This window comes from Porcisia hertigi, chromosome 34 (assembly GCF_017918235.1).
Source record: "Porcisia hertigi strain C119 chromosome 34, whole genome shotgun sequence".
Lineage (NCBI taxonomy): Eukaryota > Euglenozoa > Kinetoplastea > Trypanosomatida > Trypanosomatidae > Porcisia > Porcisia hertigi.
In genome coordinates this window covers 8,228-35,533 of record NC_090593.1, presented here as the reverse complement: position 1 = coordinate 35,533, position 27,306 = coordinate 8,228, and the positions used below count along the sequence as shown (strand labels likewise).

The 27,306-nt window shown below is 53.1% G+C and overlaps 7 protein-coding genes across 7 annotated transcripts; all 7 read left to right on the top strand.

The window, feature by feature from the left end:
- Positions 1-1,672: 1,672 nt before the first annotated feature.
- JKF63_01601 (uncharacterized protein) lies at positions 1,673-2,593 on the top strand (the record flags this gene model as incomplete). The annotated part of the gene is made up of 1 exon (XM_067897647.1): positions 1,673-2,593. The coding sequence occupies one exon, from the start codon at positions 1,673-1,675 to the stop codon at positions 2,591-2,593; it is 921 nt and encodes a 306-aa protein (XP_067753804.1).
- Positions 2,594-9,888: 7,295 nt separating this feature from the next.
- On the top strand, positions 9,889-11,265 carry JKF63_01600 (uncharacterized protein; the record flags this gene model as incomplete). Its single annotated transcript, XM_067897646.1, has 1 exon — positions 9,889-11,265. The coding sequence occupies one exon, from the start codon at positions 9,889-9,891 to the stop codon at positions 11,263-11,265; it is 1,377 nt and encodes a 458-aa protein (XP_067753803.1).
- A 712-nt stretch (positions 11,266-11,977) lies between these two features.
- JKF63_01599 (uncharacterized protein) lies at positions 11,978-12,796 on the top strand (the record flags this gene model as incomplete). Its single annotated transcript, XM_067897645.1, has 1 exon — positions 11,978-12,796. One exon carries the CDS (start codon positions 11,978-11,980, stop codon positions 12,794-12,796), a length of 819 nt encoding a protein of 272 aa, XP_067753802.1.
- Positions 12,797-13,210: 414 nt separating this feature from the next.
- On the top strand, positions 13,211-15,067 carry JKF63_01598 (uncharacterized protein; the record flags this gene model as incomplete). The annotated part of the gene is made up of 1 exon (XM_067897644.1): positions 13,211-15,067. The coding sequence occupies one exon, from the start codon at positions 13,211-13,213 to the stop codon at positions 15,065-15,067; it is 1,857 nt and encodes a 618-aa protein (XP_067753801.1).
- A 575-nt stretch (positions 15,068-15,642) lies between these two features.
- On the top strand, positions 15,643-15,864 carry JKF63_01597 (uncharacterized protein; the record flags this gene model as incomplete). The annotated part of the gene is made up of 1 exon (XM_067897643.1): positions 15,643-15,864. The coding sequence occupies one exon, from the start codon at positions 15,643-15,645 to the stop codon at positions 15,862-15,864; it is 222 nt and encodes a 73-aa protein (XP_067753800.1).
- A 407-nt stretch (positions 15,865-16,271) lies between these two features.
- Positions 16,272-17,432, top strand: JKF63_01596 (uncharacterized protein; the record flags this gene model as incomplete). Its single annotated transcript, XM_067897642.1, has 1 exon — positions 16,272-17,432. One exon carries the CDS (start codon positions 16,272-16,274, stop codon positions 17,430-17,432), a length of 1,161 nt encoding a protein of 386 aa, XP_067753799.1.
- Positions 17,433-25,698: 8,266 nt separating this feature from the next.
- On the top strand, positions 25,699-26,982 carry JKF63_01595 (uncharacterized protein; the record flags this gene model as incomplete). The annotated part of the gene is made up of 1 exon (XM_067897641.1): positions 25,699-26,982. The coding sequence occupies one exon, from the start codon at positions 25,699-25,701 to the stop codon at positions 26,980-26,982; it is 1,284 nt and encodes a 427-aa protein (XP_067753798.1).
- Between the last annotated feature and the right edge of the window lie 324 nt (positions 26,983-27,306).

The window sequence follows — 27,306 nt, the reverse complement described above, 5'->3', positions numbered from 1 at the left end:
CGGGAGAGCTTCATAGGCTGTCCAGATATCACACCGCGCACGGGTTCAGCTGCCTGAAGGCCACGCGGCGTCGGGATACCTATCGGAAAACATGAGTAGGTTCATCTGGCAGCGGAGGCACCGGGCACTGAGTCGAAAATTCAACTTGTCCTCACCGGCCAATGGTTAGTGAGTGCTTCGAGACTGAACTTTCAGACTCTTGAGTTTTCTTGGTCTTCTGCCTCTTCTCCGAGGTCTTCCTCCTGCAAGCACCGCTTGCGTAATTCATGAGGCAGCGCACTACATGTTACCCATGAAAAATGTCGGCGTTGCTGATACATCCGCGCTGGAATATTACTTTCCCTGCGCCACCTGGCGGTTGATGTCCCCCCCCCCCTGGGAGAGGTAGGATCCACAAACGTTGTCTAGCTCACAAGAATGAAAAAAAAACAGTTTCCTTGCCTGACCCCTCCCCCCGAGCTTCTGTGGCAAACAACTTCATCGATCCACCGCATTCCTGGCCCACCTGCCGGGGCTTCACAAGTTCCGTGATGGGCACATCTCTGCCCTTGTAATGAACAATCAGTCGCTTCTGTCTCACACCAAGCCCCTTAGCACAAACAAACAACTCCGCTGTCGGCTGGGTACCGAGCCGAGGGGTTGCGGTCTTCCTCCGCCGCCTCTCTCAAATGAAACTCCCGGTGATCTAGACTGCTTGCCCATTTTTTGGTAAAGCCGCATATTGTTTTTCACCATCCCCCTCCCCATGGTTACGTGTTTGTGAGGGTGGACGGGGGGGGGTACAGCTCAGCGCGGTGGTATGTCACAGGCCTGGCTCTCTCCACACGGCGGGGAAACCAACCCCGAGCCCTATGCCCCCTCCCCCGTGCCGATGCTGGCCCGCCCTTTTAGTGAGGAAGGGGTTTGGCTCCTGCAATATAGGTCAGGTAGAGCTACTTATCGTTGTGGGTGGGGGTGGGAGGGGGGGGGAGGGCTGCCCAAATCCTGCACGGCGCTTCATTGGAGCGACTTGTGACAATGGGCATGTCTGTTCTATCCACACAGTGGTGCTCCACACTTCGGCCTGACCTGAGCGTATGTCACCCGGTCCTCATTTGCCCACTGCTGGGAAGCCCGCGAGTCATCTGAATGGCTGCACCACGCTGTGTCCTGCGAAGCGGTGGCGAGGGGAGGGGGAGGGGGCCTCGGCCACGGTGCCGCCATTGTCCTAGCGTATGCCCACCGCTGCAGTGTGCCCCGAAATGAGCTTGTTGCCGGCTTTGTCTCACAGAGTTAGGGACATGTCTCTCACGGTGCAGGAAGTGTATTTCTAGGGACAGAAACAGCAGGTTACGATGAGCTCGATGGGTATAGAAAATAACGGTACAGTCTTGAAGTCCGGAACTTGGAAAGGAGTAAAGTTGCGAACTTCTCGGCGTCAGGTGCACAGCCGTATTGCGGAGGTTTAGCTTATGAAAACGGAGGTGCTCACGTTTCTCAGATACGTCCTCTTTGCCGCAAAGGATTTTTCATGAAGTGTTTGTATTCTCCTCTCTGTTCTCCACCCTATTCTCTCGCCTAAATAAAATTTTTTTCCTCATGGCTTGGCGGTACTCACTCAAAGGAGGTTTTCTCGACAAATTCGTTACTTTCCTTCGCACCAAACAGACCTACTCGTTCTTTGGCTTTCGTCATGGCGTTTTTCCTCTCGGCTGTGGGCGTCTTGGCCCTGACTGTGGTCGCTTTCAAAGTCATAAGTTTTGTCAAGATCAATTACCTAACATCCCTGGATATGAAGAAGCGCTACCGCGCCGCCGGTGACTGGGCTGTTGTTACTGGCGCTAGCGAGGGTATAGGCCACGCTATTGCCATGGATCTCGGCCGCCGTGGATTCAACGTGTGCGTCATTGCTCGTACTAAGTCGAAGCTCGACAGCGTTGTGGAGGAGTTAAAGCACCTGGGTGTTGAGGGCAAGGCCATTTCGTTCGATTTTGCCGCAGCGACACCCCAGCAATACGATGAGATGTTTGCGGAACTCGACAAGATTGCGATTGCCGTGCTTGTCAACAACGTCGGAGTGAACTACAACTACACGAATTACTTTGCTGAGGTTGATCTCGAGACAGACCTCCGTCTGCTCAAAGTGAACTGCGAGTCCTGTGTTCGCATGACGAAGTATGTGGTGCCGAAAATGAAAGCGAGGCAGTGCGGTGCCATCGTTATGCTTGGCTCAGTCTCTGCCGTTTCCCCTGCCCCGCTGCTGTGTACATACGCAGGTACGAAGGCTTTCAACCTCTCTTTTGGCTCCAGTCTCTACTACGAGCTGAAAGAGTTCGGTATTGATGTTCTTGCCGTGTCACCGAACATGGTAGTGAGCAAGATGACACAGGGTGTGAGCTCTCGCAAACCGCGGGAAACCTTTGTTATGGTGAACGCCGACGCGATGGCCCATCAGACGCTCGACAAGATCGGATCCGTTCCTCAGACTCCAGGCCACCGAAATCACGCAATTCTTGAGGCCATCGCATGCGCGCTTCCCACCAGTTTCGTCTCACAGAAGATCTTGAGTCTACATAAGTCTATCAAGGCCAGGGCTGAGCGGAAACGCGAATAGACTGTGCTAGCTCTCTACAGCTCCACGATCACAGCTTCTTTTCTCTCCAGCATCCTTTACACAACTCTTCTTTAGCTTTCCTCTACTGTGCGTTATGGTTTCATTCACACAGGGATGCCTATTTTTTCCCCCTCTCATTTTCTGACGAATTATCGGCTTGTTTCTCGTGTACTGATCAGCTCGCGACAGAATGACGCACCCACAAAAAAAAAAAGCACCTCTATGCTTGTGACGGTGTGACTGTCTATTTTGACCATGTTGGGCTTGGGGTACCGTTGAGCTTGTCCTAAGTGCTCCTTCTGACCAGTGCGCGCCGTATAGAGCTTGCCGGTGCTTCATCACAGAGACGCATATCATCAGCACATGATCCGTATCGAAACTGCGTCTGTGAAGCGCATCGCGCATGGGTCATGACACGAAAATGCAAAGACAGTACACACAATGAAGTTTAAAACGTGACAAAATAAGTTGCTTTCGCTGGAGAAAAGGAAGAGGCCCAAAATGTATATATGTATGCAGATATACACGTATACATATATGTATTTCCTTGGTCTTTTGAATAATAGCCTGCGAACGTTCTGCATAAGCGATCACGAAAAAAAAAAAATGCTCTAATCGTTTGTGGTCGTACATCGAACCCTGCGAAAAAAAACCCAGAAGTATTAGCTAAAGCTCCTGACAGGCGTCTTTCGGACACCTTCACCTTGCCAAAGTTGCCCTCTTCAACCTTCCCATCGACAAAGAATACATTGGTTTGAGTCACTTCTCTGAAGAATGACAAAAAGGGCTAGCACCGAGCCTGTTGCTCCATTGTATGGAAACCGTGCAGCAAAGTGAGAGAAGCGGAAATGTTTGGAAAGTGTGGTGATGAGAAACGGGGTAGCCAACCGTGCGATATTCGAGTGGCGTGTTTAGCGACATTATTACTCTCATCTCTGCTTTCGTCCAATTTTCCCTCTCGAGACATCATATATGTGTATATCAATTCTGAGCCACTTACACCCCGACTGCTTAGTAAATGTGGTATTGCTGAACAGGGGTAATGCAAAAACTACAGTTTGACCCTTCACATTTTTGGCCCTAGCCTACGATACAGGCATGGGGGATGCTCTAAAAATACGATAACAGGCAGAGGTGCAATACACAAAAGAGGAAAAACGCTGCGTAGTTAGACGCAGTTTCATGTAAGCAACGCATTGCCACGACAGTGCACTTGTGGACAGCGCGTGCTGGTGTGTGGTTTTTAAACTCTTACAGAAGCGCATCCCATCTCTCTTGTAAGCAGCATCCATAGTGGTGAGTGATTGCTTCTCGGAGGGAGGGCTCGCCATAATACGCATAGTCTTCTGAACATTGAGTTTCCATGAGAAGACGGCTCATGTGAATGTTTTTCCTTACGTGTACCCGAAGAAACTTTTATTATTTGCCGTTTCTTCACATCCAGCTCACTTAATCTATTTCTGCTATTTCTACCACCTACATATCCTTTACCAATAACAGAGGCGATCATCCCCACATACCAATGATGGGTTTTCTCTTTCAAGTGGTAAGGCATTAGTGCGGGCGTCCTTTTTTTTTTTGCGCAGGAGGTACATTGAATGCATGGCTGTGCGCGATGGATCAATGCATTCAAAGCACTTTCCAAGTTCCACGATAGAAAGCATAAGGCTTTTTTAGTAACAGATGTTTATTACAGCAGTGTTTGATGGCGTCGTATTGTGGTTGGGAGATTAAGCTCGACACTGTAAAATTTTCAAGTCGCGTCGCCACGCTGCCTGGGCTGTGGACTACCTTCTTTGCAAATCTTAGCGAAGGGTTAACACTCTTCTCACTGCAACTAGATTTACGCCTGTGTTGCACTGTTGTAGCTGCAAACGTATCAATTACCGCCGCAGCATAGTAGAGTGTTTCCACAAGATGTACTTTACAGAGAGATTGCTCCTGAGGTTTTCTGACACTCATCGTGCTGCATTGACTACGATGCACCGTACTGCTGTTGGTATAAAGGCCAGTTTTGCATCAGTGGTCCACCTCGACGCTGATTTCTTCATGACAAATGTAAGATGCTGGTAATTTCCCTTTGTGATCTGCCTGCAAGTAGCAGGACGTTTGCGTCGTACTACTCTCTGAATTGGTGGACTTTTTCACGGCACAGAGCTCTTGCTAAAGCACCGAGTAAGAAAAGGAGTATATTCGAAACAGTCATACTTAACACTCGCCGATAAGGTATCAAAAGGACATCAGTCTAAGTACTGCCTATACTATGGCGTCGGCGGAGTGAGCTCTCTGTTTTTGAAGCCTCCTGTGCAAGGACACTGCCGAATCCGATTACGGGCTGTCCTTTGGCGTGGTATCACAGCTGAATGCCCACTCTGGAAAAGTTGAGCAGTCTGTGTCTCGGCCAGTGCTGGGCCGCTTCTGTTGATCACAGGACCAAGTGGCCACAGCGTAAGACAGCTAGAGCGGTGTAGCGCTGCTGATGTCAGCGGTCAGGTTGTGGGTGACGGTACATCGGAGCGTCCCGAGACACTGAACAGGTCGGATGCATGGGTAATGATACACCATGCTTCTACCTGTCTGTGACTTGTTTCACCCGTGCTCCGTAGCCTGCAGGTGGGTAGCCGAAGCTATCTCCAGAGATGCTCCGTATGGCGGTAAGCCTAATAGGGGGACTGCACTCAGGCGGTGTAAGAGGCAGGGCTCACGCACATTATGTTAAAGGGGGCCCTGTTCAGGTGACGTGGGTGGCAAAGCTTCAAGTCGTGTATAGCGCTACCTGTCAAGAAGCGATGCGCTTGGAGCGTGGACCAGTTAAAGTGGAGCTGAACTTTTCTTTGACGGAGGTGACACGTTGCAGTAAAAGCACAATGTCAGAGGCTTTCAACGCTCCACTGCGCGGTTCGCCACCAAGCAGGACTACGATAGGCGTAGTCTCACACTTCCCCCGTTCTCTGAGGTGTCTGTGTTGGTAAATATCCCAACCGTTTACAGCAGCGTTCTGGGAATCAGTGTAGTGGGCCTTTGGCCCACCAGGGACATCAGCCTTTACGACCCCTAGCCGGCTACTAATCCGTGAATCTCTATCGGTGTACTTGGAGCTAATGCTCATTGGCACAGGATGTCTCAGATAGTAAATCAATCAGAAAAATTGTGGCTCACCTGCACTCATGAACATAAACTTAAAATGTTGAGAGCACCTTTCAAACTACACACCGTTAGAGCAGGTACAATTCCCCTGGCTTATCAAAGCCGAGGAGTGTGGTGAGACACAATATCGGTGCGCCTCGTCCGTTGAACAGCACCAGGGTCCATTTATAGGCAACACTGCGGACTTTTAGCATCGTCTTCATCGCGTTTGTGCGCGCGCGCGGGTGCTGTCGAGTTCATGTGCGCCACGGTTTACAGACATGGCATCAGACATTGCCGAAGTCTATGCTGCCGTTCTCTTGAGAGCACATTTGCAACAGGGGGTGCAAAGCTCGAGTCCACTCGCGAGGTCGACGGTCTGCAGCGCACTGCTGGAAGCGATTGCGTTCAGCCCAATATGGCTTTCTACACGACAAAACGCCTGTCTGCGTTGATGGTAGTCTTCCTTGGCCTGGTCTCAAGCGATAGGCACATCATGCGTGCTGTCTTCAGCTCCATCAGAAATACACACCGCGCCACGCGTTCTCCAGAAAAATCATTTGCTGCATTGGATGGCCTGGCGGACATTTTAATTTAGTTTTGAAGTTGGAAGGACCGCAACAAAAATAAACGAGGGAGGGGGCGCAGCCGGAAGTGTGTCAAAGAAAAGATAAATGGCGCGGTGATGAACGAGCCAAAGTGCGCCCTGCTGCTCCAGCGATGGACTTCGATTATTTTTTTCTTTTTGCCATACCTCGCTCTTATTTGGGGTCTCTGGGAACCGAGTCAATGTGCGCGTTTGATGGTTCCACCACCTCGCTCCCCCCCCTTTTTGTTGCCCACGACGACAGGGGGATCTTTGGGTGACGGAGGAGAGGGATACTGAGGTCTACACTCATTTGTGTGAAATCTCACTTGATGGGGACTCGAACACGGCGGAATTCGGAAAGGACACCGCCATGCCGACAGTGAGGGTGTCGCGAGCGCGGGTGGAAGGGGGCACCAGATCGGTGTACTCTTACACGGAAAGAGACCACTCGCCAGCTCATCAGGGAGTGCTGGGAGCACGCATGCAGATGCATTTTACTTGTCGTTGTACTCTTGTTTCGTCCCCCCATCTTTCCGATGTCCAGGATGTTGTAGACTGGTTTCCCGACCAGGCATCTTACGACTTTCTGTGTTGTACCGCTGTGTTTCCAATGTGTTGTGCGTCTTTTCCCAATTCCTCTGCGCCCCCCTTGTGCCCATTCTTGATATCCCTCTTCCCCCAGGGCGCAGAAATATATAAAATGCACACAAAAAGTAGGAAATGAAGTCGTCGTTCATTTTGCCAGTGGGATTAGAATTAAAGCCAAGTGAAGTCGCACTTCTCATCCCTAATAACAACACGCCCAACCATCCACAAAGCTGGAAACATACACTGCAAATAAGATTCAACTATGGAATCAATACGAGTTTCTCAGCGAAAGAGGCTGATCCTGTCGTTATTTTTCATATACAAGTGTTTTTTTTTCTTATCTGCTGTTCAATTTTCCGTGTCGTATGTTTTTGTGTTTCCTTTCTTACCTTTGTTGGCCTCCTTTGAGAATCCTTTATTTTTTATTTATTTTGTCTCCTCTGTCTCTTCTTTGTTATTCTTTGTGAGTGAGTGTGTGAGCCCAGCTCTGATTCCTGAGGTGCTGACCTTGCTCATCATTGCTGCTTTTCCTTTTTGTTATCATAATCTGCGTCAAGAAATGATTTGCTCGCTGTCTGCTGTCCGTGGCACTTCGCGTTATACCGCACTCATTCACACCAGTTCAGAGGGTATTGGCGAAAAGGGCTCGCCCCCACATGTTCTTTCTTTCTGGCTTCGCTGTTTGGAGTGGAAAAACGTTTCATAGCCGTCTGCGAGTGGTTGCTTTCCGTTTTTTTCTACCCTTTTCTCACATTCTAGACATTCCTGTTGGCCTCCATTGCTTGCGCTCGGCCGCCGATGCTGACGGTTGGCGTGGGCTACTTGCGGACCTCGTGCATCGCCTGAGAGAAAGGCTTAGGTGCAAGGACCAGCTGAGGAAACGCTCACGCTGCTCTACGCAGTGGAGAGTAGCATGGAATTGGCGTAAAAGTAACTCTTTTTCGATGGCCGCCAGGGTTGTTGCTGAAGCAGCACCTCCCTTACAAGGAGGAGCATGCTCTGCCAAAAGGAGCTCACACAGATAGCTTTGGTTTCACTGAGCAGGTGGTGTGTGACCGTGACACGTCGTCGTCATCGCCACCCTACTCACTGGAGTTTCCGTCTCCACCGCTGTCTGTCCCGCGGCTTTCGTAGACGTCTGTGACTTTGCCCGTGCTCTCGACCACAGTAAATAGTTATACAGAGAAAGGTGGTACCCCGTGTGTAAGACTTTGTCGCGGTGCAACAGCATTGCAGCGGTGGGATCTTTGCAATGGGACCCTTCAGCAGACGTGTGGGGAATGAATTGAAGCACCCTTGACATGATAGTAATAAGACACCATGGGTGACTGCTGAACAGAAATGCAGGTGATGGAGGCTCTGTCCCAGAACGGTGGCATTGCTCTGGAGGTGAGCGCTGCAGGTGCGGTGGAGCGCTCTCATATTTTTCAGCCAGTTTCTCAACAAATATGTGAGTTACTTTGGAACACCCAACACCTCGTGGTGAGGTTAGCGCCTTTTGTTTCCCCTCAATGAACCCCAAGGCGCCCGTGGGGAGGTCCAGCGGGCACTGCTGAAGTCCAAAAAAACGCTGCGCGACAGCAGCCACTGGGAGTGAATACTCTCATAAACGGCAGGAAACGCTGCGGGGAAGGGCGGCTGGTTTGTGATATGCAGTAGAGATTGCGCATATTCAGTTTACAACATGCAAAACATCTGAAACAATGTGGAGGTGTTGCTGGCGCATGGCACGGAACAGAACGATGGAGACACCAGCGAGTTTCCGAAGAGTTGACGAGGAGGGGGCCCGATTTGTTCATGATGTCAAGAAGGCTGCAGTTGCTGTTGCCGATATGCACATACATCCAGTTTAATAGATGGCGGCTCTGAGGGACGAGTGCTCTTCCGCTCCAGAGGCTTCTAGGTAAGAGGTGCGTCGGGAGCCATGTCGACTGAGAAACACGTACCGCATACAGAAGGCGTCTTCGCAGGCGCATCCGAAAGCCGGCACTTCGCTCGATTCTGGGAAGCGGGGTGGCGGTGGAGAGTAAGGTGACGAAATGTCAGTGTCGGCTGCGCGAGGTTCGGACCATGGAGTGTGCGGCGTTCGGGATACAATGGTGGAGCATGAATATTGTCTCTGGTGCAGGGGCCCAAGGGGGATTGCAACACATGTTCAGCGCCAAGAGGTGCTCATTTGTCAGGGCGTTGTGGAAAAAGCAGAGGCCAGAGTCTCAGTCGTCGGGGCCACCGCCACGATAGCCGGATGCACGCTCGCAATGCTCAATGTGCAGCTGCATCTGACGGAGGACGATGAGGCAGTGCTGAACGTTTCGATCCGGCGTGACTCACTACCGTCAGGCAACTTTGCCGACACACGTCATCACTTGTTGGCACTGCTGTGTCGCCCGTAGGTACTGCACCACGGGAGTGCACCAACTTCGGTGGTGTGGTTGGTTAACGGGTGTTCGCGTGCATGTATGGGCCTTCGTGTCTGTGTATTGCCTACTGAGCTTTTTTTTTGTGGGCTGTTGTGTGTGTCTGTGTTTGTAGTCGCACACAATCGAAACGTGGTGAGTAGGTTCACCGGAAAACAAATTCCTGCCGTTATGGACTAGCATACTCTTTATCTTTTTATCCCAATTTCGTGATCACACGATTGCCTCAGTAGCAAGGCAAAACAAATACACGTTGGTTTCACACCGTTCTGAACAGTGTGCGTTCCTCTGTGGTGACGTACTCGTGCACCATGCTCTTCCTTTTTTTCTGAAGCTGATGCGATGTCAGAAAGGAAGGTGGTCTGTTTTGGGGGATCCTCTGCATGACCTTTCAGTTTCTTCAATGTGCCTTTTTCGATGTTGCCTTTGACACACCCACCTACCCACCCACCCACACACACACGTACGCACGCACCGATAACACATGCAAATGCACCCGCAATTTGCCCGCTCTGACGAGTGAGCTCAGCAGTTTCCCACCTTAGTTTCGACTGCTGCTGTGCAGTTTAGCGCAGATGCGACGACTGGCTACCCCTGTGGTCTTGTCCTCGGTACCCTTGCGGTGCTTTGTGTTCAGGGCAATGTATGACAACCGCTCATCAGGCGTGCACGATGTGGCACCCCGCGATGAAGTCGATTTCATGTATGAGGGGCCACAACAGACACTTTCGGGTGCGCACCCGCTTCCGCTCTTCCACCCGGAGAACTCTATCACGCGGCCTCCAGTATCACCGTACCTCCCGTCTCCTCAGCGGCCGCATCCGTACTTCACGCATGAGCTGCCGGAGCTGCCGCATTTTCAGACAACAAGGCCGGTGGTGTACACAGTGGGTACAATGAAGCAACGCATCGTTGTCCCAGTGTTCGACTTGGCAAACAATGTTACGCACACTCGCGAGTTGGACCCATTCATATTTGGATTGTACCCGGAAACGGAGGAGATGGCCAAAAACTTGAGCTACTGGCTCGTGCGCTGCCAAAACTTCTCCAGCAAGTGGGATTACGAGAACCGTGAGATTTGGCGAAAGGCGAAGAAGAACTGGCCGAACACTGGTATGGGCATGGCACGCGTAGGTGACCGCAAAAATCATGCTCACCCATGGGGTGCGCACTCGAAACCGGTGAAGCCGTGGAACATGCTCATGCCAACAATGGATGTGAAGACGTGGAGCAAAAGTAATCGCATGCTCGTCACGCTTAAAATGCTACAAGGTAAGTTGCAAATTGTGGAGCGTCTGACGCTGCCGGAGCCCACGCAGGAGGCTTACTTGCAGCTGTGTCGCACCATGGGCTGGGATGTGCGCCACAAAGGTGGTGGCGCACTCTTTATGGACGGCGGCTCGCGGCTGACACCAAGCAGTGAGTACGATCGCGCATTCTTTTTTGGTAGTTTCTTCAATGGGCGCAACAAGTTGGTCCGACCGACGCTATTGTGCGATGAGCCATACGATTACAACCGCACTTCTTCCAAGGTTCGCACCAAGGGTCCAAAAGGTCAAAAGAACCCCATACCCATCAATCGATTTAACGCCTATGACGCTCTCACCCACGACACTCTGATCATAACAGAGGGTGCACTAATGCAACTCGAGGATGAGATGTATACCCACAAGCTGATGATGCTGCCACCGCATATCCGCGCTCAGTTGCCAGAGCGTGGATTTCTCGAAAGTGAGGTCTTGGGCGACGTGCCTCCCGCACTTCAGACTATTCAGATGGAGGCGGCAGCGCGCACGGAAGAGGCAGAGCAGCGAATGTACTCCCCATACTATGACAACCCCTATCACCCATGGAAGGACGAGGGTGAAGCGTCGTACGCCGTGGACGCTGTCGAGGGGACGGTGCAGCGCTATATCAAGTCCCACAAGACGTCCTGGGCAATGCTCTCGTAGGGCGCCGCATTCCGCGTGTATGGGTGAGTGAGCGATACCGGCTCCGCCAGCGTGTGGCTGTGTAATAGAGCGTATGTTCTGTGCGCATGTGCGCATTTGTTGCGGTCGTCGTCTACCACGCACGCGCACAAAAATCTGTCTGTCACGATGGGTAGTGACTGTAAGTTGATGGCGGTTGCTGTCCGTTCCCTTTTTTCGTTTTGCTTCACAGTTTCATACATACAGAGGAGAAAGGATACATCAAATAAACCAAAATTAGTTCTTCGGAAACGTTACCTCGCGGTGGTTTCGCACATCACTTTTCGTCTGCTTGTCAGTGGCGCAGGCTAGCTTCTCATTTTATTCACCTACGTGAAAACATGTGCTTGAAGCAGGAGGAGGAAGCTTCGATCTCTCTGAGACATGCAGCGTCTCTCTCTTTGCACTCCTTGGCATCTATGCGGTCCCTTTTCTTGGACACAAGCGATGAATTGGGATATAGCTCTACGCACGATGCGTTTTTTTTTTCGTTTTGCGCCACGCGCCCTCGAAGCGGTGTAAGGATGCATGCACATTTTGGTTCTCCCTCCCTCCCCTTTCTCTCTCTCTCAGACACACAGACACCACTCGATTCGCTCATTGTGTGTATCTCTCAGGACCGTTTTTGCTCCTCCCTATCTCATCTCCTTTTCCCCTTTTGTTGATTGGCAGAACACCCGGGGACCATGCGAAGATGACGGACCTGGCGTGCATGGTTTACTCTGGCTTTGGCGGTGCCATCATGGTCTGCTTTCTGGGGATCACCACACTAACCTTCTTCACCTCTATGTACTACTATCGACGGTTGTGCCTGCGCAACGAGAAGCGGCCACCACTGGTGTTCTTCTTTGACTTGCTCAAAATGATCACGGCTGGCCTTGTATCCTCTTTGGTGAGCTACACTTTCACAGCAAAGGTTGCTTGGGCGTCCAGCGGCATTACGGTTCGCCACAAGCCACTCCAGGGTATCGGCTGGTACTGCGCCATCTCCGTTGTCGATGTCTTTATCGGCACCCCACTCTCAATCATTGTCGGCCGCCTCATTAATCAAACTTGTCAGCTACTAGATAAGCAGATGCTCACACCATCCCCATGGAAGGATACGGCTCACCAGAACAGCATCTACGGCAAGTACAGCGACGAGCACGACTGTGCGTGTGATTACCTCGAGAGCGCGCCGCCCGTGAGGTGGACGTGGTGGTACTCTCAGACTGTCACCTGGACGTGGGCGTGTGTACTTGGTGAAATGATATCGGGGCTGATTGTCTTGTACAGCTTCCTTCTGGTGAGATCTGTGTGGAATCCTGTGGCTTGGATCGCCGTCATGATTTCATTCTGGGACGTTGACTGCCTCTTGAAGCAGTACGTGGTGGTGATGTGTGGCCGCATAGTACTGTCCTATCTGCGTTTTGCACTCATCGACTCCTTCAATAAGTACGTTGAGCGCGCGTCTGCTTGGCCGCCGTCGATGGTCTTCAGTAGCGAAACCAAAAGAAAAAATTGCAATACGTAAGCTTCAGCTTCCCCTCCCTCCAAAAAGAAAAATGTGTAGATCCGGTATCGGTTTGTTTTTTTCGCACTATTTGTTTACAGCGCTGTGCTTTGCATGCTAAGAGCTCAATCGGCATGAGGTAAAGCAGGAGCTGAGGATGCGCGACAGAGAACATGAATTCATTGGCGGTGTGTGTACGTCAAGAGTCTATTTACGACAACGGAGTCTGGAACACCTCAATACCTCATGCCTTTTCTAGTTCTCCAGTTACGGTACAGAGTGCTACGGTTCTTCAATCCGCATCGACCTCTTCTCGTTCGTGTGCAATTGTATTGCACTCATTTCGCCTTTACCTCGACTGTCCCTCTCGTTTCGGTTTGTTTACATGCTGTGTGTGTCGAGTAGCACCTGGAGCCCCTACTCGCATCTTTAGTTATGAAGGCATTGGGGCGTGGCCCCATCACGCGACTCGCCAATACGGCCGCCCCCGGTAGATCGGCAGCTCCAGGCGCTGTCTACAGCCGTGATGACTGGAACGCAGGACGTGACCTGAATGCAGAGGAGCGGCGGTGCGGGATACTCACTCGTTTGTGCACGCTTTCCACTGCTCCGCTCTGTGGAGGGGTATCGCCGGGGTGCGAGCTGTCTCCACTGGAAGCCGTGATACGTGCTCAGTCATCAGATGCACAGGTGACAGAAGTGGACACAGAGGGGCGCGGCGCTTTCATCGAGAAGGCGCCGAAGGGACGTTGGCGCAAAATCTCTCGTTCAAAGACGCTGTTGGTGGAGGACACGGCAACACCATTCAGCGACCCGGAAAAGAGCTTTTCGCCACGCGTGCAGAGCTACGGCGAGTACGTTCGGCGGATCGGGAAGGTGCCAGAAGGACAGCCGCTTCTGCGCTTTGCAGTGTTTCGTGACGGGTATTCACTGGACTCTGTTCGCCACCGCCTCCAGTACGAGCTCGGGATATCACGCGACGGAGTCTACCTTCATGAGCCTCCGGGCGGCTCTTTCGCAATCGTCACACAGTTTGGAGTTGCTGTTGGAGTGACCCGTGAACTGCTTCCTCACGCGTCTCGTCACTATAACGTTCATCCGCTTATCTTTGATGACCGCAGCTACCACACACTCGACGAGCTGCCCCGCCTCTCTCTTGCCCCGCAGGCTTACTTGCACCGCATTCTCCTGCGGTGTGTCAACGGCGACGAGGCCGCCATCTCTCAGCGTCTACGACACCTCAGTACGCACGGTTTTGTTAATTACTTTGGTTTGGAGACCTTCGGCATTGGCAGTAGCACACTCTTCGACTTGGCTGCCTTCATCTCTCGCGATGAACCCCATCGCTCCGTCGGCGCGTATCTTCAAATGCTTGCCGAGAGCAGCCCACTCCATCACCAACCCTACCTCTCATACGCGAATGCGGAGGAAGGTACCGCAGCAGCAGCGGTGGCAGAGTGGCTGCGTGTGTGTGAACGTGCTAAGCTGCCGAAGGAAACGCGAGAACTGTTACGTAAGCTACACAGCTATCACCTTTCGCAGAGTGACCCCAGCGACGCCAAGGCTACATCTATGTGGGACGTATGGGGGGCGTGCCCCATGATGCGTCGCAGCGAGACGAGCGCCGCCGCATTTGTATGGAACGCCATGGCGTCGCAGCGGCTCTTATCATTTGGCTGTCAACCAGTGAAGGGGGATTTGGTGAGGCGTATTGGTGATGGTGGTGCTGTCGAGATTGCAGAAATCACGAGCGATGCATGCTTATCACGCTATACCATCCATGACGTTGTGCTTCCCATTCCGTCTGGCAGCAACAGCGCAGCGGAGATGCGCTACCCGACCCACAACGTCAATGAAGCACTCTTTGCACAGTTTGCAAAGCAACACAGCCTCTCTTTCCTGATGAGCTCTGCGGTGGACCCGGCATCGAGAACGCAGCCTCCTCACACGTCATACCGCCATCTAATAGCGCGTCCACACAACTTCCAGGCCGCAGTGCTACGGGATCCCTCGTCTTGTGCAACGCTTAAAAGTGAGCTGTTTATGATGCAAGAGCACCAGGCAACCGAGAGCTGGTCGCTCGACTATGACCGGCGTGTGCGAGAGCCGTCCCCTTTCAACGTCTCAGAGCGCTTTCGCGAGCGCATGAGCCAGGTTCAAAAGCTTCGCACTGGTGAGCACTCTGTTGCACTCGCTTTGGTACTCCCTGCTGGGTCGTCACCCTGGGTGGCATTACGCGAAGTGTTTCATCTGCACTACGGCACATTTCACGACCTATATGGAGTGAGTTAAACTATGGTGCCGCCAGGACATCAGCCCTGTGAGGTGTTTCTCTTATCACCTAACAGCTGTGTCTGTTTCTGCACACCACACGTATTTACATTCGTAACGCTCTTCAGTATATTTTCTCTCGTTGCCTGCCAAAATCGCGACTCTTTTTCGTTGGCAGCGCGTGGGGGAGTGGCGCTCGTAATGCAGCCGTAACCCCCCGGAACATTGATCGAAGAGAAACCGTGACGGGTTTTTGCCCATGGTCCTTTTCTCTCTGTCTTTGCATAAGTGATCTATCCACGTGCTCCAGCGTGGTGCCATGACGGCCTGTGCCACAAAGCGGTGCTACTACTACTACTACTACTACTACTACAGGCGCGCTAGTTCATGCAGCCCCCTTCTTGTCTTGCGAGATATGCCATGCGTCATGGGCGTGGGATCTACCCACCGCTACTCCTTCTGCTTCCCCCCTACTTTCTCCAAACTGGCGCCACCTTTCTGATTTGCAGTGACTGTTCGTTTTCTTATCGTGTAGCCTAGGTGACGATTTCGCTCGGTCGTCGCGAGCGCAACAGCCAACTTGAAGGTATAGTGAAATGAGCACCGATCCAGAGCATCAACAGCGGTTCTGTGTCTCTCTCACGAATCTCGGTGGTGATCTAGAGACTGTCGGCGGCGTCACGTATCCGCACCACATATTTGGAAGTAACATGGCATTGCGCAGCGAAAAAGGCGATCTGCTTCTGCCCGGTGTCAATGGTGAGGTGTATGTGAAAGAGGGTCTAAGCTACACGGTCGAGCATGTTCAACCTCGGTGACAATTTCAGCAACGAGAAAAAGAGAAATAAACAAATGTTCGCAGCACTGCCAACTTCTGTTGTTCACCTCTCCGTCTGTTTGTGCGCAGGTTTGTTCTTGGATACGCCGTTACTTCATATAAGCGGAGAAAAAAAAACTCACACCCTGTGCGCATAATAATATGCACTTCCGTTTTCCATGACGCGGAGGGAAGTCCCTATGCCAGAGGAGTCCGCTCACTGGATCACCGCCCCTCCCAAACTTGTTCGCTTCTCCACGGCCACGAATTGTTTTACGTGTCTTCCCTCGATACACTTTTTTTTTTCCTTCAGAATAACGGCAACAACACCCTCGCGACACATAGCTGGTCTCCATCACAAGTAAGCACTCTGCCTCTTTCCCTACCTTCCTTTCCTAGCTACGCTGAATGGTGCAGCCTGAACAACACGTCGTCTACGCCATTCATGAGTACGCAATTCCCGGAAGCGGTTTTTTGCCGCTCAAGGCAGGAGACATCATTCACGTTGATGAGGAAGATGGCAGCGGTTGGTGGCTCGGAACAAACCTACGCGGGCAGCAAGGTGTTTTTCCTTCCACATACACACTCCCTTACGTCTTTCCACCCCCTTCGGAGGACCTCGTACGAGACATGCAGCTGATTCTCCTGGGCAAAAGTTTTGGTATGGATGTGGGTAGTGGTGTGCCACTCCCGCTGGAGGAGTGCTGCGAGGAAGACGTACACGATGACCATAAGTACCCGCCACCGCTTTCGCTTCTCTCCAAACAGGTAGATGAGTCTCTCCTCGACCGTGAGACAGCGCGTACGCAAGTGATGAGGCTTCTCTCTCAACTGATGCAGATACGTGCACGCGAACGTGAGGAACGGGCGAGAGACATGCATCAAGTTGCGGCGCGGCAGCAAGAAATAGCGGCTCGCCAAGCTGCATTGGGAGAGACCAGGACAGCTCTGGAAGCGTCTATGCGTGATACTGCGGCACGGAAGTCTGTACTACTTCAAACCGGCATCGTGCCGACCACAGGGTGGTACGAGCGGTTCAACCACTTGGCAGTAGCTGCTGCCCCGCCGTCTAAATTGCTTTCCAGCGAGGAGGCGTGGCGATCCACCCTCAGAGACGCTAGAGAGGTAGTGAGGCATCAAGAGGAAGAGCTGACCCGGCTATCCACGATCTGCGTGCAAGAGGAGGAGGTCTTTGCGCGCACTGCGTCTTCCCTGCAGGCACGGGTTGAGTGGCGGGACCGCGGTGTTTCCCGCATGCTGGCTTACTGGGAGAAGAAGGCGGAGACTGTCAAGACCGCATACATGGCCGAAAGGATGGATCGGGATGCTGCCGATAAGATGCTTCAATTGGAGGCGGCGCACCTTGGTCGTCGTCTGGAAGAAGGTCGCCAGCAATTTATCGAGACCAAAGAGCTTTACAGACAGCTAAGGCGACAGGCAGAGGGGATTGTCGTGAGACTGCAGCGCAAAGATACACTCGACTCTGTTTCACGGCAGATCGCCGAAACTGACCGCGCCATCGCGGCGCATCAACAAAGGCAACCTCGTAGATCGGCTGCTCTGACGTAGAGGTCACTAATTTTCTTTACCGACAGCATTTGTTTTCTGGTCGGTGCCATTTTAGACCATCGAATTTTTTTGTTTTTCATACGGTGGCAGAGCACATTCAACGAACATTCAAGTTTTCCGTCTTCTGCAGTGCGAGATGAGATGAAAGTGAAACTCAGCAAGCGTGACGTGTTTTTGGTGTTCACCTTCCGCTATTCGCAGTGGGTCTCACTTTGATTTCAGCATCTCTTTTTTTCGAAAATGCCGTTCCTCTCTTCAGTTTCCAACTCCCTTCATTTTGTCTTATGGCACCTCGTATAGGAACACTCAAAAACTTTACACACACTATGCTGAGGCTGACCCATGCGTATTCATACATGCTGACCTTTAGAGGCCACGAGGGGCCTTTGCACCACCACCGTGGTGTACTTTGACCACCACAGTAAGAGGCCTGTCTCATTGCGCACCTCTCGGAGTCGCTGCCTTCGTGGAGGAGGGGAAGCTAGGTCGTTAATAAAAGGCAACGTTTTTTTTTTTTTGAGCTTGCATGGCGCCTTCTTTAGCCCACCGCAGCGCCCACAACCCCAGTCTAAACTATTTCTTAACTCATTTTGTAGTTTGTGCGCTGTTAGAGATGCGACCCTGTACACGTTCTTGGCCGGAACTCGTGCGCCGACTGGAGTCCTGGAGGTCAGCCGTCTGCGTGCTGTGCGCAATTCAGTCACACATGATTCGAGTTCCCCGACTTCAGCACCTACGATCCCAAGGAGTCCGAGCAAAGTCCAACTTTCAGAAGATGTGCTTGTCAAGCGCACCTCGTCTTCGCTCGAGGGTGTACTCGACATCCATCCGCACGCTCCGTGGTTACCGAGTGCCTTTCAAAGGTCGGGCTTCGTGGTCATTGAGAAAAAGGGCAAGGAAAGGGTGACGTCGAAAGACACCTTCATCAACTTGGTCTTCCATGGATCAATCGGGGTCCCGCCGAGACCGCTCTCGTTTACGTCAGTATGACTCCCACTCCGTCAGGGTAGCAGGGGAGGGGTATGGTTAGGGCTAACGGTTTCATTAATGGTCTCATTGGCGAAGTCGCTCCGACACAGGCAATCGAATGGTACTTGATTTTCTGGATGGATTGAAAGTTCTACACGGGAGGGGGGGTCCGAGCGAGGGGGTCGGGTACCATGTGGTCGGCCGGCTTTCCGAGTGAGTGACGCACATTCGCTGCTATGCAGTGTGTGGTGCTGGGGATTTCTGGCCAATGCATGTCCGGGTTTCTTCCGGGATGTCTGGTCCGGATGTATTTTGGTACCCCGGACCCGGGTGTACCCGGGACGGTTTGGTCCAGTGCACCTTGTGTGCCGATATGCTCTTGAAGTGGTTTTCTACAAATGTGATGTCACATGTGTGTATGTTTGTTATCTCTTTACCGAATGATTATTCGTTCTCTCTCCTTCTACTTCTGTCTCTTCTGGAATTGGATACAAATCCAGTAAGTATTCTAAGTGGGTTTAATGCGGTCTCTGACGCAAAAACGAAAACAGAAACACCTTTTGCACAAAAAATACCGAACGCACGCACCCAGGCAGATCCGCAGCTTCTCGTCATCTAGCCGTTCAAGAAGTTCCGTCACGTCACAAAAAGACGAGTGTACTCCACAACATTCACGCTTCGCAATGAGCAACACGACGGATATCGCTTCGCTTCCCACCGAGGAGGGCGATGTGGACATCAGTTTCTTTTTGGACAACCCCAGCACGGCGCCTAAAGCGAAGATGTGGAGAGGTCTTTGGAAACAAGGGCTCATTTCCGCGGAGAGGTATCACGAAGAGCTTGTACGCCTGGCAGAGAGTTTTGGACCGGACAAGGCAAGGGACCAAACGACGCCTTTGGACGAAAACGCGAGGATTCAACACAACATGGTGGAGGAGCAAACCATCTACGCGAATAAAGAGATGCGAAAATTCAGGGATATGACGGAAAAACAAAAAAATTCCGAGAGGCGGATACGTGAATCAGCAGACCCGCTGGAGGGACTACAGGCCAAGTTTGAATCGGCAATCGAAGCGAGGACCATGACGCCAGTCATGGCGGCATCTGCGGTAATCCTACTCGGTCTGACGGGGCCAGAGTTAAAGGAAATGAGCGGAGCTGAGCGGATCGCTTTATGGTTCGAGATGTTCGTGACTGAACCGCCCTCATCGCGCCTATATCGCTACAACGTGCAGGTCGTCAATGCTCTGCCACACAAATGGGATCGGCACAATTGGTGTGATGTCCTCTCAAAAGTGGACACCCCTCTGCTTCCGGAGACGGCGCGATTGGCGCATTTCAACCAGATCACACTTGAGGAGGCGCAGACAGAGAGCGAACCACAGAAGGCAGGCATTGAGGGCGGTGGCGTCCGGGAGAAAGAATCAGTTAAACGTTTTCGCCGCGCAAAAGATAACAAGCGCGATTTGCTGGAAGGTGGAGCTCAGTACGCGCCAATTTGGGCACGGACGGGTCACCAATTGGAGCGTTGGACTTGAGTAGCTGGAAAGAGTTAGCCGCCGCGCTGCACGAGAAGTTGGACACGCTCAACGCCAACGACCGTGAGCTTGTTTCTCGGATGATGAAAGAACGCTTGCGCGCGCAAACGCGCCAAAGCACCCGATACCGCACAGGCACCCCCACAAATTACAAGCGTTACCAAGGACGAAATTATGCAAATGGTAGCAGGCGAGGCGGTCACAGCAACGGCGGCGCAGGAGGCAGAGGCCATACATACCGCGGCGCCGAACCGCAGGAAAATCCAAAAAACTGATGCGCGGCGGAACGGCAGCCGTCGTTTTGAAGGAGGGATCCACACACACACATCAAAAAATATGTCGAATATTGCCCGCGAATTCCGCAAGGAGGTGTGGGGCGGCGACATGCTCGAAGGCAAAACGTCAAACATGGAACTCGACGCAATTTACGAGCAGTACCTCCCACCAAAACGTATCGTTCCGTCGGATACAATGGTGTACTTGGACCGCGATAAAACCCAACAGCTTACGAAGATGGTGTCGCGCGCGGTATGAGCGACACAGCCGTGGGACAGCGGCGTGTGCGACACAAACTGACGCCGCTGCAACCCTATAGTGTTCAAGAGATGCTGAAACTTCTCCACAAGAAGATCCACATCGTGGATCCATCACCGACCGATCCGAATGAGGTGATTTTCCGTGAAGAGAACGTAGCCGATGAGGTGTCGATGGACCCTCCGATCGACGAATTGTATCTCGTTCGAGGGCCCTCGATGTCGGCGTTATCTGACCAGTTTAGAAACTATAAGTTTCTCCTCGGAGCGAGACTCCGTGAGGCACCGGAAGACATGAACGGTGTGCGATACCCGAGCTATTACGTCCTCACAAAGGTGGCGTCGGAGGCGACGGTGGGTGTGTACATTCCCGCCGGGATGACGCATTACCCGGCCTCAAAGCCACAGCGTGCGTCACGCCACGCGTCTCGATACGTGCCTCGTCCAAGAGGTGCGACGCCGGAGACACATCAAGGTCGTTCGGATGATCCAGCGCCACGTCTGACCAGACGAAAAAGATGGCCAGGTGATGGAGTGAACGTCGATCCGGGCAGCAACGAGGAAGGCGATGAAGGCGAGACATCCAGGATTCCTGGCAACAGAAAAGGTGATGGATACGCCGATGTCGACGCGAACATATCGGAGGAGGCGAAACGAGCACTCGAGGATATCCGTTCAAACCCTTTAAACATGCAGGGCAGGCCTCTTTCGCAAGCAGAGGAAGCAGAGGCCTGCCCGAGAAACTGGTTCCTCTTCAGCGCGAAACCGCCACACGTCTCACAGCTGGCATGGAGTCTTGTGAGGCCGGACACGCGCGCACACCATCTACGATGGCTGACGCGCATAAAATGTATGAATTCAGAGCAGATGCTCATGCGTCTTCCGTCGGCGTGTATCGACCTGATCCTGTCGACCGCTCGGGCACGCAAATGGAAGTGGGCAACGACAGCGAAGGCGTTTGCGGGAGTAGCGGGTGCGCTGCGCGACCTGCCGCTCTATTCCACCCAATCGCGAGGCATTCGCCTCCAGGACGACCCGGAATGGCGAAGCGCTTTTGGCACGGCGCAGCGCTTCATGAAGGAGTCGGTGCCAGACGCGCCTCCTTTCGTATCGCGTATGCAGGTCGAGAAAATCCTCGACCGACTTCGCCTAGGCCATCCTCGGGCTGCACTTTTCTTGGCGATGATGTGGGGATTCGCCGCGCGAGCGTGCGACATATCCACGCTGCGTGTGAAGGACGTGACGGTGTTTCCGACACCCGCGGCGGAGCCGGACCACCACGGCAGGAGAAGAGCGACCAACATCGCAGAGGAGGAGCCGTGCGTGCGAATCACCCTGACGATACGCAAAGGAAAAGGTGCCAAGACGAGGGGTCCATACCCTGTGCCGTCGATGCTGACCAGAGACCTTGCAGCCACGCTGCAAGAGATGATGGCAAAACGGAAACCATCAGAGGAGTTGTTCGCGCCTCACTCGGAGGAGCTGAGGTCGCGGATCGCACACGAGGTGCGGACAGAGATGCGAGGCGCACAGCTGCCCTCGATTCGAAAAGGCGCACTCCGCTGCATGGCGGAAGCGGGTGTCCCGCTGAAGGACTTGATGACGATATCAGGCCACGCCAAACAAGCCACGCTGCTGCGCTACCTTGGGTATGGCCAGCAGCCTACGGTGGAGGCCGAGACCGCAAGGGAAAACGCAGGAAGAGCGCTATTCCAGACCCGCTAGAAGCGGCGACTTCGGTGTTTCGTTTCCGCTCCCAGGAATCGTCATGTGCGAACCTCGCGATTGCACCGCAAGAGGTGTCGGACATGGTGGATCGCATGTCCGGGTTCGTCCGAGTGATGGCGGAAAGGCCGGCGCTGGTAAAGCACTGGCCGCTGCACTTGAAACAAAACACGCCGCTGGACATGGAGGCGGTGCTGATGATGCCGACAAAACGCGCTTCCACAAAGCGTTTTCTTCGCCGGATCCAGTGCTTCCTGGATCCCTGCTTCTATGACGGATTGCGGACCTCGCGGACCATCAAAAAGTGCGCCCTGACAGCGGACGAGATCCGCCAGGCAGTCGACATGGGAAAATTCGAGCCGTGTCCTGCAAACGAATTGGGTACCCAGGCGCAACTGCCTGAGGGAGTGCATGGCGTGAACGTGTTCACGGTGCCCGAGTTGAAGGGCAGACGGCGCCTCATCACGGAGCCGCTGCTGAACCGGGTGATCCCGACACATCACGTGCCACGCGTCCACTACGACACCCGCCTCGGAAGGCGGCAGCGGTTGCGATACGCCCGCTACATGCTGCAGATCGATTTCGAAGCTTATTACGACGCTATCCCGATCGCGGCGACACTCCGCAACAAGTTCGTTTTTCGAGCACGACATGACGGACGATACTACCGTCTGCGGACGCTTCCGACCGGTGCGCGGTGGAGCGTTGCAGTGGGTCAGGCCGTGACCTGGACGATCGTCGACATCGACACGCCAGTCACCATCACCACCCTCATCGACAACATTCTGATCGCAGCGAAGGAGGGTCAGGAACGTGAGTTCCTGATGGCGGTGCGCGCGGTCGTGGCGCGCATCAAGGCGGCAAACCTCATGACATCACCAAACCGTGACGAGTTGGAGGTGATGTCCGACGAGGCGATCTTGCAGATGGCAGGTGCCAATACGGTGTTTCTCGGTGAGGAATACATGTGGAACGGACATGAACGTCTGATTCGGAACTCGGTCAAGACCGTGGCGAAGATGCAGATTGCGCTGCGGAAAACTTCCCACACGATCCGCAGTTTGGCGTCGCTGATCTCGCTGATATTTTTCGCACTCCACACCACCCAGGTGAACCCGGCTCGCGCCTTCAAGCTGTTGAGAACCTACCGCGGCATATTCCGTCTGACGTTTCGGGGCTTCGACTGGGACGACCCAGTGCCATACATTGACTCGGCGGTTTCGCGCACACTCCAGGAGATTGGCGGAGCACTTGTGCACAACCAGTGGTGGAGAATATCGAATGAGCGTCACCCGTCCTATGACGAGGCGGCCTACGACGCGGTGTGTTTCACCGACGCGTCGCTGGAAGGCTGGGGTGCGGTCCTTCACCTGCGCGAGGCCGGCGCCACGGAAATGTGGACGTATCGACAACGTTGGACCGAGGACCTGGAGCAGCAGCTCTGCGGTGAGGACGGCGAGGCGACCCGCGTGCTGGAAAAACTGCGAAAATACCAGCAACAATGCCATAGGAATCCGGACGGCAAACTAGGAGATCCGGACCTCGAGACGGACCGGTTCCAGGCGAGGTACTCGGCACATGCGGAACCTCGCGCAGCGCAACTGATGCTGCGATACATTGTGGAACACCATCGCGTTCCAGATGGTGCACGCATCGCGCTGGCAACGGATCACCGGGCGATTGTGATTGCACAAAAGCACCTGAACGGTTTCGGTGGCATCGGCAGAGGCTATGCACTGAACAACTTTTCGAGTACACATATGACCTCTGGTATGACAGAGGCATCGACGTAGTGTTTTTCTACGTCGAGGGTGCGCGGAATCCGGCTGACGCCTACTCGCGCCACTTTGGGGTTGACGCGACGGGGTCGCTGGAGGTGGAACGTGTAGCTCCCATCGGTGTGCCGTTTCTCCGCCAAACGTGGTGCCCGCTATGCGAAGAGCGGTCCCGCGAGGAGGGCGGAGAAGTGTGACGACCAACCCCGCACACACACACACGCACACCATGAGATGAAGAACTTCGAAGGAAGAAAAGATGCAAGAGTGGTTTCTGGCTAACCGCGCGCTATGGGGGGCTTCCCCGGTACCGGTGCCAAGCCACAAGAAAAAACACACAACAGAGATGTAGACGACGTGACGTGTCCCACACGCGACTGGACGCGAAGGGTGGACGAACGGAACCCCAGTTACGCGGCCACGCGGCTGTAGTCGCGTGCCTGCCTTGCCGCTTCCCATCGGAGCCGCGAAGAATCATGCCATGACCTGCCCCACCTCAGGCCACGCCTCCCTCACTTCTCCTCGGCCTCTTTCTTTCGCGACACCTCTCACACACAAGTCGGGAGCATTAGGGTTAGGGTGCATAGGGTGAGGGTGCATAGGGTGAGGGTTAGGGTGCATAGGGTGAGGGTTAGGGTGCATAGGGTGAGGGTTAGGGTGCATAGGGTGAGGGTTAGGGTGCATAGGGTGAGGGTTAGGGTGCATAGGGTGAGGGTTAGGGTGCATAGGGTTAGGGTTAGGGTGCATAGGGTTAGGGTTACGGGTGTGGGGTGAGGGTTAGGGTGCTGCTGGGGTGAGGGTTAGGGTGCATTAGGGTTAGGGTTAGGAGTGCATAGGGTTAGGTTAGGGTGCTACAGGGTTAGGGTTAGGGTGCATAGGGTTAGGGTTAGGGTGCATAGGGTTGGGGTTAGGTGCACGGGTTGGGGTTATGCGGTCACAGGGTTAGGGTTATGGTGCACGGGTTAGGTTATGGTACAGGTTAGGGTTAAGGTTAGCGGTTAGGTTACGTGATTGCGGATTATGCAGGTTGCAGGTTAGCGGTTGCGGTTGCGGGTTGCGGTTGCGGTTAGTGGTTAGCGTTAAGGTTAGCGGTTTCACTGGCGAAGTCTTTTCGACGGAGGCAATCGAATGGTACATGATTTTCTGGAGGGATTGAAAGTCTACACGGGAGGGGGGGTCCGAGCGAGGGGTCGGGTACCATGTGGTCGGCCGGCTTTCCGAGTGAGCGACGCACATTCACTGCTATGCAGTGTGTGGTGCGGGGGATTTCTGACGAATGCATGTCCGGGTTTCGTCCGAGATGTCTGGTCCGAATGTATTTTGGTACCCCGGACCCGGGTGTACCCGGGACGGTTGGTCCAGTGCACCTTGTGTGCCGATATGCTCCTGAAGTGGTTTTCTACAAATGTGATGTCACATGTATGTGTGTTTGTTATCTCTTTACCGAATGATTATTCGTTCTCTCTCCTTCTACTTCTGTCTCTTATGGAATTGGATACAAATCCAGTAAGTAATCTTAGTGGGTTTAATGCGGTCTCTGACGCAAAAACGAATTCTTACACAAAAATTGAAGCACGCTCAGTTACGCCAACAAAGTTTAAACAGACGCCGTTTATCAGGGAATCTACCAGACGATTTATCAGACAATTTATCAGACGACTCATCAAACATCAACGCAACAATGGAGCCAACCAGACGACTCACAGAGGAGGAGCTTGATGAGAAAATGAAAGTCTATTTTGCAAATCCCGAAACCCGAACCTCAGCCTCAACGATAAAAAAGATGTACCTCGGAGGAAGCATTGATCACAACCAATTTATCGAGTTGTGCATGGGTATGGCCACCGGCTTGCTCGAAGGCAAAGGGGACGGGTCAGCATCTGCCAGATCATATGACAGCAGGGCGACCTTTGAGGAACACCCGCGCAACATCCAGAGGGAAATGATGCACGCGCAATCGTTATTTTCCGATAAGGAAATGCGAAAGTATCTATCTACGGAGGATAGAAACAAGAGACTCTTGCAGCGTTTGAGCGAGGTAGCGGACCCAATGGAAGGACTACAGGCAAGGTTAGAGGCGTCCATCGAAGCAAAACTTCTCACACCGATCATGGCAGCATCCGCGGTAATCCTGCTCGGCCTTGCGGGGCCTGGGGCTCAGGAGATGAGCCTTGCAGAGCGGATCACTCTTTGGTACGAATTCTTTGTACATGAGCCAAGCACGTCGCGTTTATATCGTTACAACACGTTTATTACCAGCGCGCTTGAAGGTGACAACATGGAGTGGCGCGAAATACTCTCAAAAGTGGACACCCCTCTACTTCCTGAGACGGCTCGGTTGGCGCGTTTCAACCGGATTGCGCTAGAGGAGGCGCGGAAAGAGGCGGATAACACAGCGACAAATATCCAGGGAGGTGGCGGCCATGAAAAGAAATCGCAAAGATTGTTCAGGCGGGCAAAAGATGACAAACACGACCTGCTCGAGGGCGGGGCGCAATACGCACCCATTTTGGGCCCGGACGGATCACAAACTGGAGCTTTGGACTTGAGCAGCTGGGAAGAATTCGCCGCTACGCTTAACGCAAAGTTGGACGCCCTCAACGCCAATGATCGTGAGCTTGCTTCCCGGATATTGAACGAACGCATGCGCACGCAAACGCGCCAAACAAACCAAAAGAGTTACCAAGGACGAACTTATACAAACGGTGGCAGGCGAAACGGCTACGGCAACGGCGGCGCAGGAGGCAGAGGCCACACATACCGAGGAGGCGAACCGCAGGAAAATCCAAAAACTGATGCGCGACGGAACGGCAGCCGTCGTTTTGAAGGAGGAATCCACACACACATCAAAAAATATGTCGAATATTGCCCGCGAATTCGGCAAGGAGGTGTGGGGCGGCGATATGCTCGAAGGCAAAACATCAAACATAGAACTCGACGCAATTTACGAGCAGTACCTCCCACCAAAACGCATCGTTCCGTCGGATACAATGGTGTACTTGGACCGTGATAAAACCCAACAACTTACGAAGATGGTGCGCGAGCACGGCTTTGTGTATTTTCCAATCTTTATTATGAAGCATTGGATAGCGGGCATTTTGGAGCAAGACGACGAGGATGCAACAGGCATTCAGTTATCCCTTTATGATTCCGCACCATCCCCAATTTTGGAGCAACAACTCAATGAGAACCTCAAAAGGTTTGGCCGGCTTTGCGTTTGGTGAAACAATTTTCGCCACGTCAGGAACGCTATAGCAATGATTGTGGGTTGTTCATGTCCGCGGCATTTTTCAGTCATTATTTACAATTAATGGTCGATCACCGGCGTGATTTG